Below are 16,572 nucleotides of genomic sequence, written 5' to 3'. Positions count from 1 at the left end.
TTGGAAAAGATGGAAATGGGGGAGAAGTCCAAGGAATGCCTCACATAAATGAGTGAAAATTGAAAAATGCAAGATGGATTGGGGAGTGAGATGGTGTAACTGAATTCCCCAAAACTGAAGAAGTCTATAGAAAAATTCTGACACGGAAAGAGTGAGACCACGTTCTACAAAATCGCGAAACATAATGGTCTCAAGGGTACCTTCCATGGGGTAATCTTCTCCTTCACCAGCGCGGCATTGGCTTACGCCCTGCTCTTGGAGGAGACCCATATTCTCCAACTCCCGGACCAATGATTCAGACATCTTGCTTTTACGCCAACCTGTGGACATATTGGCGATAGTTCCCTCATTAACTTTGGATTTGTTCTTTTTGGGAGCCATCTCAAAGTCACGAGTTTTGGCTCGGGGGCTACGAGAGGGGCCTTTGGATTTTGACTGAGAAGAGGCAAATGTGAAATCTGAGTTTGAAGAGGCCAGGAGTACAAGGGGTGAAACCCTTGTAAGTTTTCAACCGGCTTTATACGGTCTTCAGGGGCAATTTTGTGAATATTTGGGATGCCAACGGCTTTATACGAGTTTACATTCATTCTTAAATCTAAATGGAGGGATTTAAATTCAAAACTCGGAGGCTGCGGAATATATGTATCAGAGATTTATTTTTCAATTTTTTTTGAAAAATAAAGAAGAAGAAAAAGACTGAAGTGACCCTCAACCTGATTCTACGATTCAACCTAAGGCTCGGGGGCTACTCCATATGGAGCGCGAGTACTTCGCACACCATATATGATCAAATTTCGGGGCTTGAGCACCTCACAGCCTCAAAGCAAACGGAAGTACTTGAAGGACTACTCGACGTATCTGAAGGAAGAGTCAGAAGCAACCAGAAGGATGTTCTGACTACTCGAAGAACTCGAAGACGCCCAGCCAAGTACTCGACGCCTGCAGGACTCGGCTACGAAGAGCTCGGGGGCTTGTCAGACCCGGGACAGCGGGACTGCTTACAGACATAGAATGTTCTAGAGTAAGGGATAGCTCATGGATGTACCTTACCTCTTTTGTAACTACCCGAATAGACGTAGAACTAGCTACAGTATAAGGAAACTACCCGATCGTGTTGTAGAAGGACTCCAACTGTACTTAGCTAGGACTTTCCATGTAACCCTGTCCCCCCGGATATATAAGGGCGGGCAGGGACCCCCTCGAAATATATCTACACCTAAGGCAATACAAACCACCACACAAAACATAGGGTATTACGCAACTCGCGGCCCGAACCTGTCTAAATCTTTGTGTTTCTTGCACCATCGAGTTTCAGAGCCGTCGATCCCTACCTACAAACCCTACTGCTAAGGGTATCCTTAAGCAGGCTTGGCGGTAAACACCGACAAGTTCGTCAAAGACTTCGCGTGGACAAGGGTACAGAGGAAGCTCCAGAGAACAAAATAGGGCAAGGAAAGGAAAGCACAAAAGAATTACTTATGTATGAAGTAACCAGGGAAGCCAATAAATAAGCATCAGAGCATGATAGAAACATACAGAGCTAATCGCCGCATCTGATGAAGTCCTTATCTGTAAGGGGCCGTCAAGGTCCACACCTATACTACTATAAACAATTAAGGCCGATTCAGGACGGCTCAGAACACAGCCCAAACATTCGGAACTATGAAACTGTCGACACATAGGAACACAGTCGAAGTGCAGGAATGCTGAGATCTAATAGGGAAATAAACATACGAGAACAAGAAAAAATTGAACTTGTTCGCCAAAGGTAGAAAAGACAATCTGGATGCAGTGGAATGGAGCAAATAGGGCGTCGAGTAGGCCCTGCAACGCGGAGTTGACAACCTCCTCCGAACAAGGTGTACTAGGGCGGCTACTGAAGAACGCGCCAAGCTTGCGCTGCTCCTCGCTCCGGTACGTCTCCGACATGGTGACGACGTGCGGGTCTGTGCGTTCCAGAAGGCGGATGGCGGCCTGGACACCTCCTCCCTGTACAAGGTGCTTATGGCCGCTCACATGCCTAGAAGCGTCTGCTCTAACTTCGTCTGGAAGAATCGCGCTCCTCCAAGAGTCCAATTCTTCGTCTGGCTCCTTGTTCAATGACACATTCAAAGCCGCAGCAACCTCCTCAAGAAGTCCATCATTGCTGATGCCACCTGTGAGTTGTGCAAGAATCAACCGGAGATAGTGGATCATCTCATCTTCGCCTGCCCAGTTGCAGCGTCTCTTTGGCAGCATGTTGGCGTGGTGCTGGATCCACCGATGTCAGTTGACAGGCTACACTCCATGGCAAACTCAAGCTCTGTTCCTGCCAACCATGGCTCAGTCTTCTTCTTCCTATGCTGCTGGAACATCTGGAAGCACAGAAACCGGGTGGTCTTCGACGACATCGCCCCTTCGTTGCTGCTACTCTTAAACAACTGCCGTGAAGATGCAAGATTGTGGGCGTGGCACCTGCCCAGAGAAGACGCGGCGGTTGTTGAGTCCTGTTGTACACTCCTTTCTCCCATGTAATACGCTAGCAATGATCTACACCCCTTAGAACATCTAAACTGTTGTGTTATCTGGCTTCAGAGCCCCTCTAATGGAAAATTAGGTGGGGAATCTTTCCCCCCGTTGCCCTTCAAAAAAAAAAAAAGAGGAAATCACTGATGATGGTACAAGGCAGCAGCGTATAAACATACTATGAACCACTGCTTGTCAAGAACAATCTAAAGCAAAATTCAGAAGAATAAGAAATCACATAGAATTGTTCCTCGCTGAGACATGCCGCAGAAGAGGCAACAAGTCAGGAGCATGAGGAAAACTAGGCCGTGCTCTGCTTCCTTGTATGAAAAAACCAGAAGGCATTTTTGTGCAGGTGTAGCGGTGGCAATAGCTTCCATAAATTTTCTGTAAACAACCATTCCTTCAAAGCTGTAATCGGAGACTAGGAACCCATATATAGACTGTAAGTACCTTATTGCTTGCAAAGCAGCTTTTTCGTACCCAGATATTGCATCTGGCTGGGCATGTGCCCAGAAAAATACTTTTTCAGGCCGTGATAATAGATTTGGTACAGGCAATTCTATTTCTATCCCATAAAGCATAGTGTTGTCTTCAGTGGTCTCACGAATAGCGGACACATATGACAACAAGCATCGAGCTGCCACAGATTGTAGTAGAGATATGTAGCTGACACCAACGACAAACATGATGACTTGCCTCTCCGCTTCCTGATCGTTTTATTTAAAATAAGATTTTAAAGGAGATAGCCTTTGCTGGCACGTGGCCGAAAATAAATTTGAAATGGGAAGCAATTGGAAACCTCTCCACACTGAAGAAGGTCGGAAAGAAGGCGCGAGTGTAAGAAAACAAATAAAGAAGGAAGAAATAAATGTAGAGTGCCAGTCATCGTGTGGCAAGACCAGATAGGAACTTAAGTGGACACTATAAAACCTACGAAACAGCAGGGGGTAATACGCAGCGGTTCAAATTCTCATAAAAGTGAGTTCATTTCTTGCAGTATCTGCAGGACACTATGCAATCAACTGAACAAATTAAAATCGCAAATCCTACTAGCAGCAGGCTTCAGCAGCCAACAGAGAAGGCAACGAGCACATATACAAGCTGGTATTCACAACGCATTCATTCATAAAGGTGCGTACAATTATCAAAAGATGAAGAGGTCACTCACCGTGAGGATGCCCAGAAGCAAGAGGAAACGTTCAAAAGAACCAAGAGCCCAATCCAAAAAGCCTGCTAATTAGAACAGTTAAAATATCAGGATTATTAACCTAACAAACGCTATGTGAGGAAGAGCAGGGGAAGTGCAGCACGGCTTAAGCTGTTGCTGAACAGAGGGAAATATGATCAGCCCAAGAAAAGGATCTAGAACCAGTTAGGCCAAAGGAGTTGCAGCAGGTGGCAACCCAAGAGACTAACCGACGGGATGCGAGAGATCGAAACATGAGCTTTACCTCAAGCGCAGCAAACGAACGGCGCAGAACAACGCTTGCATGTATGGAAACAAGAACCCTCTTTGAATCCGAACGAAACCTGCAAAATGAAACGAAAGTACAAAAAAGTATTGGCATCTGAAGATCGAAAAGTAAGGCGGGAAGAGGGGAACACGAAGAGAAAAGAACCCACAATAAGGAACTACAAATCAGCAGGTTCCAGCTTAGCAACAAAGCGAGCTGCTAAGCACGAGACAAAATGCGAAAGGCAGTGTTGGAGTCGACCCACAAGACGGTGTTCGACGGATATCGCCAGAAGATGGAAGGACCCGCTGAAGCAACCAAAGACCCGGCCCAAGGTCGGAAGGGCCCAAGGCCTTAATAGCATTAACACTGACTTAGTGTTACCCCAGGCAAGCCCCGGTGCACATCCTAGTATTTGAAATTATGACACCTATATATATCTATTAATTGTGCATTACGTATAGAAATTGGTTGAAACCCTAGTTGCATGATCACTATGTTTCCTTGAGTTTATACTAGTATGTTAGGACGATAGTAATGCTATGCTTAAGAGTTTCCGGTAGAAGCCGAATGACTTCTTGTCACCCGTGAGATTTAAGATGTTTAGAAGTCGAGTAATTTCCGGTTACTCGCGAGATATGTGAATTAATTATATTTCGACATATGAGTTGCTGAATGGATATAGAATGCAGGGAAATTTGAGACCGGGCGGGAGAGGTGTAGTCCCGTCTGAGTCGGTTAATGACCGAACCGTTGTTGGCCCTGCTGATCATATTTGAACTGTATTAACCGCATGCCGGGAGTAGGAGGTAGTCGAAACCGGTAAGCCGGTAAGCCTAGTACTGCCTTACTTCGAAAGTACATGACTCCTTCCCACCCCTTAGGGCAAGTCGAGTAGTCGCGGAGAATCGGGAAGCATGTATTTATTTTTGGTGGTCTCTCGTTGAGCTCGGCTGACTATACGCTGGTGGGACGGTCCTGTAGTTCGAGGCGGGGAGGGGAATGATTGGCTCGCATAGTCCGACGGGGCTTTTGCGTGCCGTGTTGGTTAGGTCCACCTTGCAAGGTTAAATCGGACCGATTCGCCGTCAGTCGCTCTCGGATATGAGCACCTTGATCACTGTGTCGCATCGTGGTGTTATGATGGAATGATGAGTATATTTATGTATATATGATAATGAACACATTAAATTATTATGGCTTGCACCCCTATGGTTGCTATAGTTGGTTAAGCAAATATTAGACTATAGTTAATTTATATAGAATCTGGAGCTAAAATATGGAAATTAAGGAATTTCTTTAGTTGCTGTTTTCTGCAAAATAATCATCAGCCAAATGCTTTGCATGTCTAGATATGTGGGCTAAGTTATACCCACTGGTCGGGTAAGTCTTGCTGAGTATTAGTTGCTCAGGGTTTGTTGTTTACCCTATTTCAGGTTTAGGAGCTAACTAGGTATCATATTGGTGGGCTCGATGTGGCGCATTGTCTTCACATTTCGGTAGTTCTCGATTTATTTAGTTTGTTTTATTTATTCTATAGTAAAAATGCTCTGTAAGTTAGATTTTTTTCCGCTGCTATCTTTTCATTTATATGTTTTAAATTTTAAGCTGTTTTGTAAAAGTCTTAATATAATTTGCTATTTTTGTAAGATTGTATCATGCTGGTACCTTCTGCGTTCGCCTTCGTGCGAGACTTCTGGTGTGTTTCGGTCGGCCTGTGGGTTGAAAACAGCATGTCAAGTTACACTTAATTAAGCTAATGCGCCAAATGATGGCAGTTATGCTTAATTAAGCATTTTAACTCGGCGGGTCTGTCACAGCTGGTATCAGAGCTGAAATGCACCAAGGGGGTACCAGCAATTTTCTTGCGATTAAGGGATTAGGAGAGATTAGATCGTAAGCCCTACTTAGTGTAGGTTATATCAGGTGGCTAGATATGTATAATAGCAACTAATTTCTAGGCAATTATCAATTTTTGGATATATATATATACATATATATACATATATATATATATATATATATATTCTGATTCTTCTGCAGGTACACTAACCCCGTTTACGTAGGGAAGATTAGAAGTAAACGGCTAGTATCTACAGGGAGAGTACGTAAGGTGCCACCGTAAGGACCTCCGTATATTGCCATAGTTTGAGTGGCAAAAAATTTTCTTTTGTGAGGACGTATAGGTCATACATACATCATATCATACGTATTTTTTTTTGCTTTGAATGTTTATTAGCATTTCATTATATTGATCATATTGTTTTGCTTCGGGTGTTGGTAGTAAGTTTTGTATAAATTCCTTCACATCCGGCACATCTCATTTCAGTAGTTTCGAACCATACATGATTAGGAAAACCTGAAAATCAGTGCGTAGTTTTTGAACAAAACGTATCTATTTGATTAAATAGTTGAAATGCGAAGTACGAATATAGTAGTGATTAATGTTCTTCGTTTTCGAGGATGAAACCTTCTGATTGATCTTATTATCTTGAGAGTCAAAATAAGAAGGTATAGGTCGAGCATGCATTATATTATCCATATTGTTTAATCAGCACTTCCAGCAAAACAATATGTATGGTTAATGCTTATTAATGTTTATTGGTATTTCCGTATGAATCACACCATGCACATCTCACATATTGACTTCTGTCCCTGCTATCCGCATTCACACGCCTCGGTGCGGATGGATACCGGGATTGCACACTTGGCTGCAGAGTGTGCAAATCTGTTTAGGTAATTCGATTAACCGGCCTGACCGGTTGTAGTACCGGTCTGACCGGTGGTAGTCGGTCTGATCGGTTTGGTAGGCGGCCTGACCGGTCATGTTAGATTTTAATGCCTGTAGCGTAGTTGTAGACCTTCTCCTTACTTTAACTTTGTTTCCGCTACTATCGACATTTTTCCCAAGATTTGTGGTAAGGATATCATTCTCAGATGAAACCTTCCCTAGCATAAGTGGTTCTATGACCATTTTATTCTATCTAAACCTTTCGCTATTGGTCAATGATAAGTCGAGATCATATATCCTCATCTCTAAGATTTTCATCCAAATGCTCGAAGATCAATCATCCTGACCATTCTCGGTGACTAGAAACATCCTTGTGTTTTTCTAACATTGATATTCGGTAATTTCTAATCGCCTTGATTCCTATATCTTAAATAGCTCTACTTGCATTCTTGCTCAAATAAAATATAAATAAATTACGAACTTGATCACATACATTATAGTCATCTTGCATGACTAAGATCGCACGTTTATTGCATGGGAGCCACATTATTGCATTATATCGCATTGCATTGTTGGGCCATGCAAAGTTAGGGAAACTTTGGTGGTAGTTAACTAACCATATGGATTCATGCCTTTGAATATATTTTCTGGCTGCTTTTGCCTCTTTAATCCTTTTGTATCCAATCGTGTTTTTCAGATTTCTATTGTTGGTTCTTATATGATGGAGATTTGTCCCACGACCCATAGTGCCGCGACGGGACCTAGGGCCTCGCGTGTGCGGCCGCCATGCGATTGTGCTCCTGGGAGCGCGCCGGTGCTTAAGTGCGTGTGGATGAAATTATACCGTCATTCCTTTTGAGCAATATTTGAACTCGATTTCTCTTGCGTTTATTCTTTAAGGGGGTAGGCTCTCGAAGAGTATGATAATGGGTTATTTAATGTTTGAGTTTCTGGGGATCATAGCCGCTAACTTGCATAGTAACATGTACGTCTTGCGTTATTTCACCTAATTAATAAACAAAGTTGAGCAAGAATGTATTGGGCAACTTTGATGTCCTTTCTTCAGGGATTCCAGGATTTCCTTGAAACTCATAATGTATAGGTAGTAGTTTCCGTTTTTGATCCAAGTCAGAAAGTCCTTGAGTTCTTCTACCTCCTAATGTTTCCTTGACATCATTTGGATGTATAGCACGGAGCTGGAGTAAATGTGCAAAATTTTGTGGCCCACTCTTATTAGTCATGTATAGTTCTTAGAAGTTCATTCTCGGCCCTTTTCTTTCCCTTTTAAATCTCGGGACGAGATTTCTTTAAGGGGGTAGGATTGTAACACCCAGGAAACTGCGGACGGTCCGCTAGGGAGCCGTGGACGGTCCACCAAAGTAACGCCTAGATATTTATCTGGTTGTGGGCCCGGTCATCATCTCCTCCTTCCTCCTTCCTCTATCGATCAGAGATGAGCTCCGCTCGTCCGCTCACTCCGCCGTCGCCCCCTTCCTTCGATCTCCCTCCTCCGGCCACCATACCTCGATTCCTTGCGCGAGCATCTTCCCCAGCACCTCCTCCACCTTCCCCAACCCCTAGCCCAGCTCCTCCCGACTGGAATCGCCCCCCGCCGCCGCCGGTCACCATTGGAGCCCGCTTGAAGCTTTGCTCCACCGTCGATCCGCTTCTCCGGTCATCCTCCGCCCGAACCGATCGCAAGAATGGATTCGTGGTGAGTTACTTGTGCTCCCCGGCCTTTTTTCCCTTCCGTTGTGTGCCGCCGGCGCCGGTGAACGGCCGCCACGCCTGTCGCGTGGTGTCAAAGAGGCGAACGGCGGACGGTCCGCCCAGGGGGGCTGGACAGTCCGCCAGTAAGATTAGGGTGGGTCTAGAGACGTCGTTGGCTCTGGCGGGTCTGCAAAAGTGAACTGCGGACGGTCCGCCAAGGAGTGCTGGACAGTCCGCAAGTTAGGTTAGAGTTTGTCCAGAAACGTTGTGTTTCTGGTGGTCTCACGTAAATGAACCACGGACGGTCCGCCAAGGAGTGCCGGACGGTCCGCCGGAAAGATTAGAAGTTTGTCCAGAGACGTCGTTGCCTCTGGCGGATTGGCAGAGTGAACTGCGGACGGTCCGCTAATGGAGAGCGGACAGTCCGCCATAGAGCTTGAATTTCATCCAGAGACGTTGTAGGTTCTGGCGAGTTGGCAGAGGTGTACTGCGGACAGTCCGCTACTGGATCGTGGACCATCCGCCGTATAGTTGTAAGTTTAACCAGAGACGTGGGTAGGTCTGGTAGGTCGGCAAGTTTGAGTTGAGGACAGTCCGCTGCTGCATAGCGGACAGTCCGCCAACTAGTTCATTTTTGAGTATGATTCTTTTGTAAGTAGGGAATTTTAGCTGCACTAATTTGTGTCATATGCATGTGCATTAATTGGCATTTCATATATATATTCATGCATATGTATTATTGCACCTCATTTAGGTGCGCTAGAGGTAAACGTGTGGACGTGAAGCACGCGGTGTTGGAGTCGACGCACAAGACGGTGTTCGACGGATATCGCCAGAAGATGGAAGGACCCGCTGAAGCAACCAAAGACCCGGCCCAAGGTCGGAAGGGCCCAAGGCCTTAATAGCATTAACACTGACTTAGTGTTACCCCAGGCAAGCCCCGGTGCACATCCTAGTATTTGAAATTATGACACCTATATATATCTATTAATTGTGCATTACGTATAGAAATTGGTTGAAACCCTAGTTGCATGATCACTATGTTTCCTTGAGTTTATACTAATATGTTAGGACGATAGTAATGCTATGCTTAAGAGTTTCCGGTAGAAGCCGAATGACTTCTTGTCACCCGCGAGATTTAAGATGTTTAGAAGTCGAGTAATTTCCGGTTACTCGCGAGATATGTGAATTAATTGTATTTCGACATATGAGTTGCTGAATGGATATAGAATGCAGGGAAATTTGAGACCGGGCGGGAGAGGTGTAGTCCCGTCTGAGTCGGTTAGTGACCGAACCGTTGTTGGCCCTGCTGATCATATTTGAACTGTATTAACCGCATGCCGGGAGTAGGAGGTAGTCGAAACCGGTAAGCCGGTAAGCCTAGTACTGCCTTACTTCGAAAGTACATGACTCCTTCCCACCCCTTAGGGCAAGTCGAGTAGTCGCGGAGAATCGGGAAGCATGTATTTATTTTTGGTGGTCTCTCGTTGAGCTCGGCTGACTATACGCTGGTGGGACGGTCCTGTAGTTCGAGGCGGGGAGGGGAATGATTGGCTCGCATAGTCCGACAGGGCTTTTGCGTGCTGTCTTGGTTAGGTCCACCTTGCAAGGTTAAATCGGATCGATTCGCCGTCAGTCGCTCTCGGATATGAGTACCTTGATCACTGCGTCGCATCGTAGCGTTATGATGGAATGAAAAAAGCGCGGCAGTGAAGGAGCACGGGCCCATCACCAGTGCAAGAAAAACAGCCCACAGGCTTTAGGCTTCTGGATGCATTATTTTTTGGCCGACTTTTTTTTTGAAAGACGCTTCTGGATGCCTTATAAGTGTCAATCAGAATTCAAAAGGTTGTATTACGTTCATCTTCTTAAACGGCTGTAATATACATTTGCGTGTTTGCACGGAGTATTTTAAAACCCAAATAAAGAATATTCTTCTACAAATCTGAATAAGGATCACATAACCACCATAAATAATTGATCTAGTAGTTCTTGTGCCTCTTGATGACCTGAAGCCTGACACCGTGCTTGAAGTTGACCACGATCCCAAACTGAAACTCCAGAGGCGACTCCATGCTGGGAGAGTGCCGGAACACGTAGTGCTGATAGAGGTGGATCACAGCGAGCTTGATCTCTTGAATGGCGAACTTCTGGCCGATGCAAACCCTGGGGCCGATTCCGAAGGGGATGAAGGCGTACGGGTGCCGCTTCTTGTGCTCGTCGCCGGCAGGGTCGAACCGCTCCGGTCGGAACACCTCTGGGTCCGGGAAGTTGATGGGGTCCTTGGCGAGGACCCCAGGAGCCATCCACACCCATGCTCCTTTTGGAAGGACATAGCCACCGATCTCCACCCGCTCGGAGGTCTCTCGCGCCACCAATGGCGACACCATGAAGAACCTCATCGACTCCTTCACCACCTGCATACATACATGTGTGTCAAATCTGTGGATTTGGATCGTTATATGAGTTAGGATTTATGAACAAAGCCTTATGCAATGGCGTGCGCGTTCGTGCCTGATCGAGGTATGGGAACATGGTCTGAAGATCCTCTGCCGTGGGGACGCGGTCGCGAGGGCCGAACGCGTCGATCTCCCTGAGCAGCTTGTCCTCCACCTCCGGGTGCCCGGCGACGAGGTAGACCAGCGACGACAGCGTGAACGCCGTCGTCGCCGACCCAGCGAGGAGGTGCTCGTAGGTCAACGCGCTCAGGTAGTCCGGCGAGAGCAGGTCCCGCGTGGACGCGTCGCCCTCCCTCGCCGCGAGCAGCACGGACAGGAAGTCCTTGTGCGGCTGCGACGCCGCCGCCGCCGCCGGCGCGCGCTCCCTCGCCGCCGCGCGGGCGGCGACGATGCCGTCCATCATCCTGCGGAGTTCGCCGTTCACGCGGGTGATCTCCCGGTCGGCGGAGCCGGGGACCCGCAAGAGCGCCTGCCGCAACGGCTTCTGCAGGAAGGGCACGAACGTGCCGACGATGGTGGAGAGCGACCCCGACAGGTCCATCTTGAGCGACGTGGTCGAATGGATGTGCATGTCTATGAACTCCGACGACGCCTTCGCCGCAGCTCCGCCGCCGTCGACTCCCTCCTTATCGTCCTTGCCAGGCGGCGCCGCCTGCCCTCTCGACAGGCCGAAGTCCGCGCCGAACGCCGCCTGCCCGATGACGTCGGTGGCGAGGCTCACCGCCAAGTCGGAGAAGACGACCTCCTCGCCGCCGTCGAGGTCGAGGTTCGTCGCCGCGCGCTGGATGCACGACTCCATGGCCGGGATCAGCCCCGCGAGGTGCGACGGCTGGTAGATGGAGACGATGATGTTCCGCATCGCCGACCACCTCGAATCCCTGCAGACATCAGTGAACGAAAAATATTCTCGGAGATCGATGTGTGTTTCCTTGAACTTATTTTTGGCAAGAAGCTTGCTTGGTCCTCCAGTACCTTGTAGCGAAGAGGCCCTTCAGATGGATCGGAGAATTAGCGATGGGCGAAGGCAAGCTCCGATTGGGCATGCTCTTGAACTTCTTGATGCCCACCTCCTTGCAAAGCTCCGCATCGGCCACGACGATCAATGGCTGCCTTCCCACGTGAAACCTGCAGGCAGGCAGAGTACATCCCACAAAATTAGCACTCTGAACTTCTGAAATGCAGCGACGACAGGGGATGATGGATCACCTGAAGACAGGGCCGTGCTTCCTGGTCAGCGCGGCGAAGACGGCCGGGCCGTGCTTGGCCAGCAGGTGGAGGTGCCCGACGAGCGGCAGCGGCACGGGCCCCGGCACGTGCCGCACCTTCCAGTACGGCTCGTACAAGTACGCCACCACCACGAAACCCACGGCCATGGCCAGGAAGCTGAAGGTCGCACCCAGAACCGTGCCCATCTCCATCCTCTCGATTCTCTCTGCTTTGTCTCCCAGCTGCTTGCAGCGTATCCGAGTTTTGCCCTTGCTCGCTCTCACCTAGCGGATTTATATATAAAGAAATGTATAAAGAGTCGGCCGGCCAGCAATCACTCGCTCTCACACACAGATGCAAGAGTTGCAGGTGATTCTTGGAAGAGGAAGGAGATGATGCGTCAAGTGGAACTTGGCAGCATCGGTCCCTATCTTGATTAGAGTTTCTGAAGTCAAGTCTCACATCATGGCACCGATGACGATGGATCTGCCCATTATATATTGTTGGTGGGCACTTGTATAATAACAAACCAGAAAAAAATTTAGTGCACTTGTGCATAAAAATATACTCCCTCTGTTTTGAAATATAAGACATTTCAATATTTTTGGAGAGTCAAAGTCTTTCAAATTTGACCAAATTTTTAGAGAGAATCATAAAAATTTATGACACCAAACAGATATATTATAAAAATATATTTAATGGAGAATCTAATAATATATATTTGATATCATAAATATTATTACTATATTGTATAAATTTGATCAAATTTGAAAACTTTGACTCTCCAAAAATGTTGGAATGCCTTATATTTCAGGACGGAGGGAGTAGTCCTCTTCCCTCCTAACAACAGGCGGATTGATATTTTTTCTTTCTTTCTTTTTTTCTTCAATTCAATGGCAGTCCCACTGGAATCAAAAAGTGAGTAGCACTAGCATATGCTCTTAATTTTTAAAATAACATTTAATCGAATGGTACTGCCTTCTAAATAAATAGATTTAAAATATAGTGCTGACACTGAGAGAATGCTGGGCCCATGGTGATGTCCCAGCTGGATGCCATTTGCTTGCCTGCTTTACGTGCCAAGAAGGGTCAACACCAATAAGATATTCCAACTTCCAAAAGGTGGACCAAATCTGGGTGTGTTTAGTTGGCGAAAAAGTTTGGGTTTTGGTACTATAGCATATTTCGTTGGTACTTGACAAATAATATCCAATTATGAACTAATTAGGTTTAAAAGATTTAGCTCGTGCTAATTAGTTAGATCGTGTAATTAGTTTTTTTAACTACATTTAATACTTCATATATGTGTCCGAAGATTCGATTTGACGAATACTGTGTAATTTTTTTTGAAAACTAAACAGGGCCTCAAACTGCGTAGAGCTACTGCTGAAGACGCCCATGATAAATATTACTATATATTACAGAGTAATAAAGAGCCATATATTCTCACGAGCTAAGCATATGCAAATGTTAATTTCACAGACGGTTCCTTATTATGTGAACTGTCTCTAGATATTGTTCTATTTTTAGAGGCGGATGCTGTTCGTAAAAGCAACCACATGTAAAAACATGTTTCCAGAGGTGGCCCAATGCTGCAGGAAGCTTCACTAACTTCTCATGCGGCAGCCATATATATATGAGCCATCTGTGGAAAACGTAGTGCTGTACTGTAGAGCACACAAAGGAGGACCTTGGAGTTCATCTTTTATCAAACACACACCTCTAGCTAGTGCTGCTTGCCCAAGGTCTTCCTGTCGATGACTTGAAGCTTGACACCATGCTTGAAGTTGACCACGATGGAGAACTGGAACTGAAGGGGGAACTCCATCCGGGGCGAGTGCCTGAACACGTATCGACGGTAGAGATGGATGACGACGAGCTTCAGCTGCTGCACGGAGAACTTCTGGCCGATGCACGCCCGGGGCCCGATGCCAAACGGGATGAACGCGTAGGGGTGCCGCCGCTTGCACTCCTCGTCCTCCGGGTCGAACCGCTCGGGTCGGAAGACCTCCGGGTCCGGAAACTGCTTGGGGTCTTTAGCTAGCACACCCGTCGCCAGCCACAACCATGTGCCCTGGGTACGGTGCCACCACAAAGATACGTATAAGTTTGTGAGCACCTTGCTACTAATTCTGGAAAAAGAGAAGAATGTGCTGTGTCTATTTTATTTTCCTGGAATCATTGGATGATGCTTGTTCTAATGGTTACTACCGAATGGTCTTTGCATTGGTATGTGTGTACCTTGGGCAGGACATAACCCCCGATCTCGACATCTTCGGATGCTTCCCGTGCAATAAGAGGGGACACTGTGAAGAATCTCATCGTTTCCTTCAAGACCTATAGTATAGATAACCAACTCTCACTGTAACCTCCACGAAGAAAGCATGCCAAATTCATGCCCAAGATAATTTTAAAAGTAAAAAAGCACATTTTTTATAATTGTATATTTTGTGCTATCCGAAAATCCTATTAGACCCATTCCAATCACTATTATTGTATAGACACTCAATTTAAAATGATGTTTTTATTTGAAACAGACTGAATCAAACATTGACAAAAATATTGGAATGGGTCTAATAAACTGCTTAAAATTACCAACCTCTATCATTATAAACAATAACAAAAATCCTATATAAAATAGTTATTTAAATTTCTAGCCTTGTGGAATTTTAGATGGATTAATTAACAAAAAGGCAGAATAATTAGTTTTTTTTGAAAGAAGGCATGCAGACTAATAATTAAGTACCTGGTCCACGTAAGGGAACTTGGTCTGGAGGTCCTCAGCGCTGGGTACCACGTCGTTTGGCCCAAAGGCGTCGATCTCCCGAAGCAGCTTCTCCTCCACCTCCGGGTGCATCGCCACCAGGTAAACCAGGCTCGACAGTGTGAACGACATGGCGACTGACCCAGCGAGCAGGTGCTCATAGGTGAGCGCGCTGACGTAGTCCGGCGTGAAGAGCTGTTTCATGGCCTCCGTGCTCTCCCTCGCGTTGAGCAGCACGGACAGGAAGTTCTTCTCCCCCCTGTCCGCCTGCGCCGCCCGCTCCGCCACAATGTCGTCCAGCAGGCCGCTCATGGCCATGTTGGTCTGCTCCATCCGCCGGTCGGCGGAGCCCGGCACGCGCATCAGCAGCTGCCGCACGGGCTCCTGGAGGAACGGGACGAACTGGCCGAGCACGATGGACAGGGATCCCGACAGGTCCATCTTGAGAGACGTCGTGGCGTAGAAGTGCTTCCGGATGAAGTCCGTGGCCGCGCTGCCGCCGCTCCTCCCCTCATCGGCGCCGGCCTCGGCCGGCGTCGGCGTCGGCGTCGCGCCTTTGGTGAGGCCGAAGTCGACGCCGAAGGCGACCTGGCCGATGGTGTCGCTGAAGAGCTTCAAGGTGAGGTCGGAGAAAGTGAGCTCCTCGCCATGGTGGAGGAGGTGCCCGGCCCGCTCCACGTAAGGTTGGATGACGGGGATGAGGCTCGCCAGATGCGACGGCTGGTAGATGGAGACGAGGACGTTTCGCATGGATTGCCATCTCGAATCCCTGCGCGAGAAAAAATGTTTGAATGATGAAGTTACTATGCCATTCATTTTCAGTTCTTCTTCAGATATGTACAACTGCACAGGTCATCCTGATGTTCGGAGAAACTCATGTTTGAGTGCCACATATCGATCCTAAAAACGATGTCGCTAAATTAAATCTAAGTCTACATAATTAAGACTAGTCCATTTAATTAATAACCTCGTGAAGAAGAGGCCTTTGTGATGAATAGGCGAGCTCCGAATCGGGGTAGGCATGCTTCTATTGGTAATGCTCTTGAACTTCTTGATGCCCACCTCCCTGCACAGATCTGCGTCTGCCACCATGACAAGTGGCTGCCTCCCTAAGTGAAACCTGCAATAAGATTACCTGATTAATTACGGCACACTAACTACATACGTAAAATAAGTGAACTGAAAAACAAAATCCAGACAGGACATCTATCTCTACGGTTCAGACAGTTGGGCGGCCGCCGGTGCGAGAGGGGATGGCAAGCTGAGCTCGGATCACTTACCTGTAGATGGGCCCGTATCTCTTTGCAAGCACGCCGAACACCGCGGGGCCGTGCTTGGCGAGCAGCGGCAGGTGGCCGATGAGGGGGAGGGCGGGAGGCCCCGGGACCCGGCGCACGCGCCATGTCGGCCCGTAGAAGTACACCGTGAAGGCACCGACTGCCAAGGCCGCGACGGTGAAGAGGATCGCCAGGAATGGCGGCAAGGACTCCACCAGCTGACTACTCATCATGAGTTGGCTACTGCCGCTTGCCATTCAGGATGCAGATAACTCTCTCTTGCATTGCTACAGTAACAAAATCTAAACTTTTTCACCAACTAAACACAACCTAAGAGGGTGGATGATTCAAATAGAAGGTAAGGACGAAGATAGCTGAATTTAACGGGAGCGCACTTGCTTCAACAAAATTCAGCTATTATACACCGGTTTTTTTAGCACCTGCGGGCGACGGCGACATGGCC

At 47.2% G+C, this 16,572-nt stretch overlaps 2 protein-coding genes and 1 long non-coding RNA gene across 4 annotated transcripts; all 3 read right to left on the bottom strand.

Annotated features, from left to right (window-relative positions):
• Positions 1–1,689: 1,689 nt before the first annotated feature.
• On the bottom strand, positions 1,690–4,208 carry LOC120675448. Of its 2 annotated transcripts, XR_005675357.1 has the most exons (4): positions 4,132–4,208; positions 3,960–4,038; positions 3,677–3,738; positions 1,690–2,621 (listed from the first exon to the last, which is right to left on the bottom strand). It is a non-coding gene; the product is annotated as an uncharacterized LOC120675448 (long non-coding RNA). The 2 variants fall into 2 exon arrangements; XR_005675356.1 differs by having other exon boundaries at positions 3,960–4,202.
• Positions 4,209–10,230: 6,022 nt separating this feature from the next.
• On the bottom strand, positions 10,231–12,516 carry LOC120675326 (cytochrome P450 711A1-like). Its single transcript, XM_039956511.1, has 4 exons — positions 12,069–12,516; positions 11,835–11,987; positions 10,918–11,740; positions 10,231–10,820 (listed from the first exon to the last, which is right to left on the bottom strand). Exons 1-4 carry the CDS (start codon positions 12,278–12,280, stop codon positions 10,386–10,388), a joined length of 1,623 nt encoding a protein of 540 aa, XP_039812445.1. The 5' UTR covers positions 12,281–12,516; the 3' UTR covers positions 10,231–10,385.
• Positions 12,517–13,535: 1,019 nt separating this feature from the next.
• On the bottom strand, positions 13,536–16,339 carry LOC120674930 (cytochrome P450 711A1-like). The gene is made up of 5 exons (XM_039956028.1): positions 16,113–16,339; positions 15,800–15,952; positions 14,815–15,601; positions 14,310–14,405; positions 13,536–14,142 (listed from the first exon to the last, which is right to left on the bottom strand). Exons 1-5 carry the CDS (start codon positions 16,337–16,339, stop codon positions 13,795–13,797), a joined length of 1,611 nt encoding a protein of 536 aa, XP_039811962.1. The 3' UTR covers positions 13,536–13,794.
• Positions 16,340–16,572: the final 233 nt, after the last annotated feature.

This window comes from Panicum virgatum, chromosome 5N, assembly GCF_016808335.1.
Source record: "Panicum virgatum strain AP13 chromosome 5N, P.virgatum_v5, whole genome shotgun sequence".
In the NCBI taxonomy this organism is placed as follows: Eukaryota; Viridiplantae; Streptophyta; class Magnoliopsida; order Poales; family Poaceae; genus Panicum; species Panicum virgatum.
Note: the sequence above shows the minus strand (reverse complement) of the source record. Positions and strands in the feature narration are given on the sequence as shown.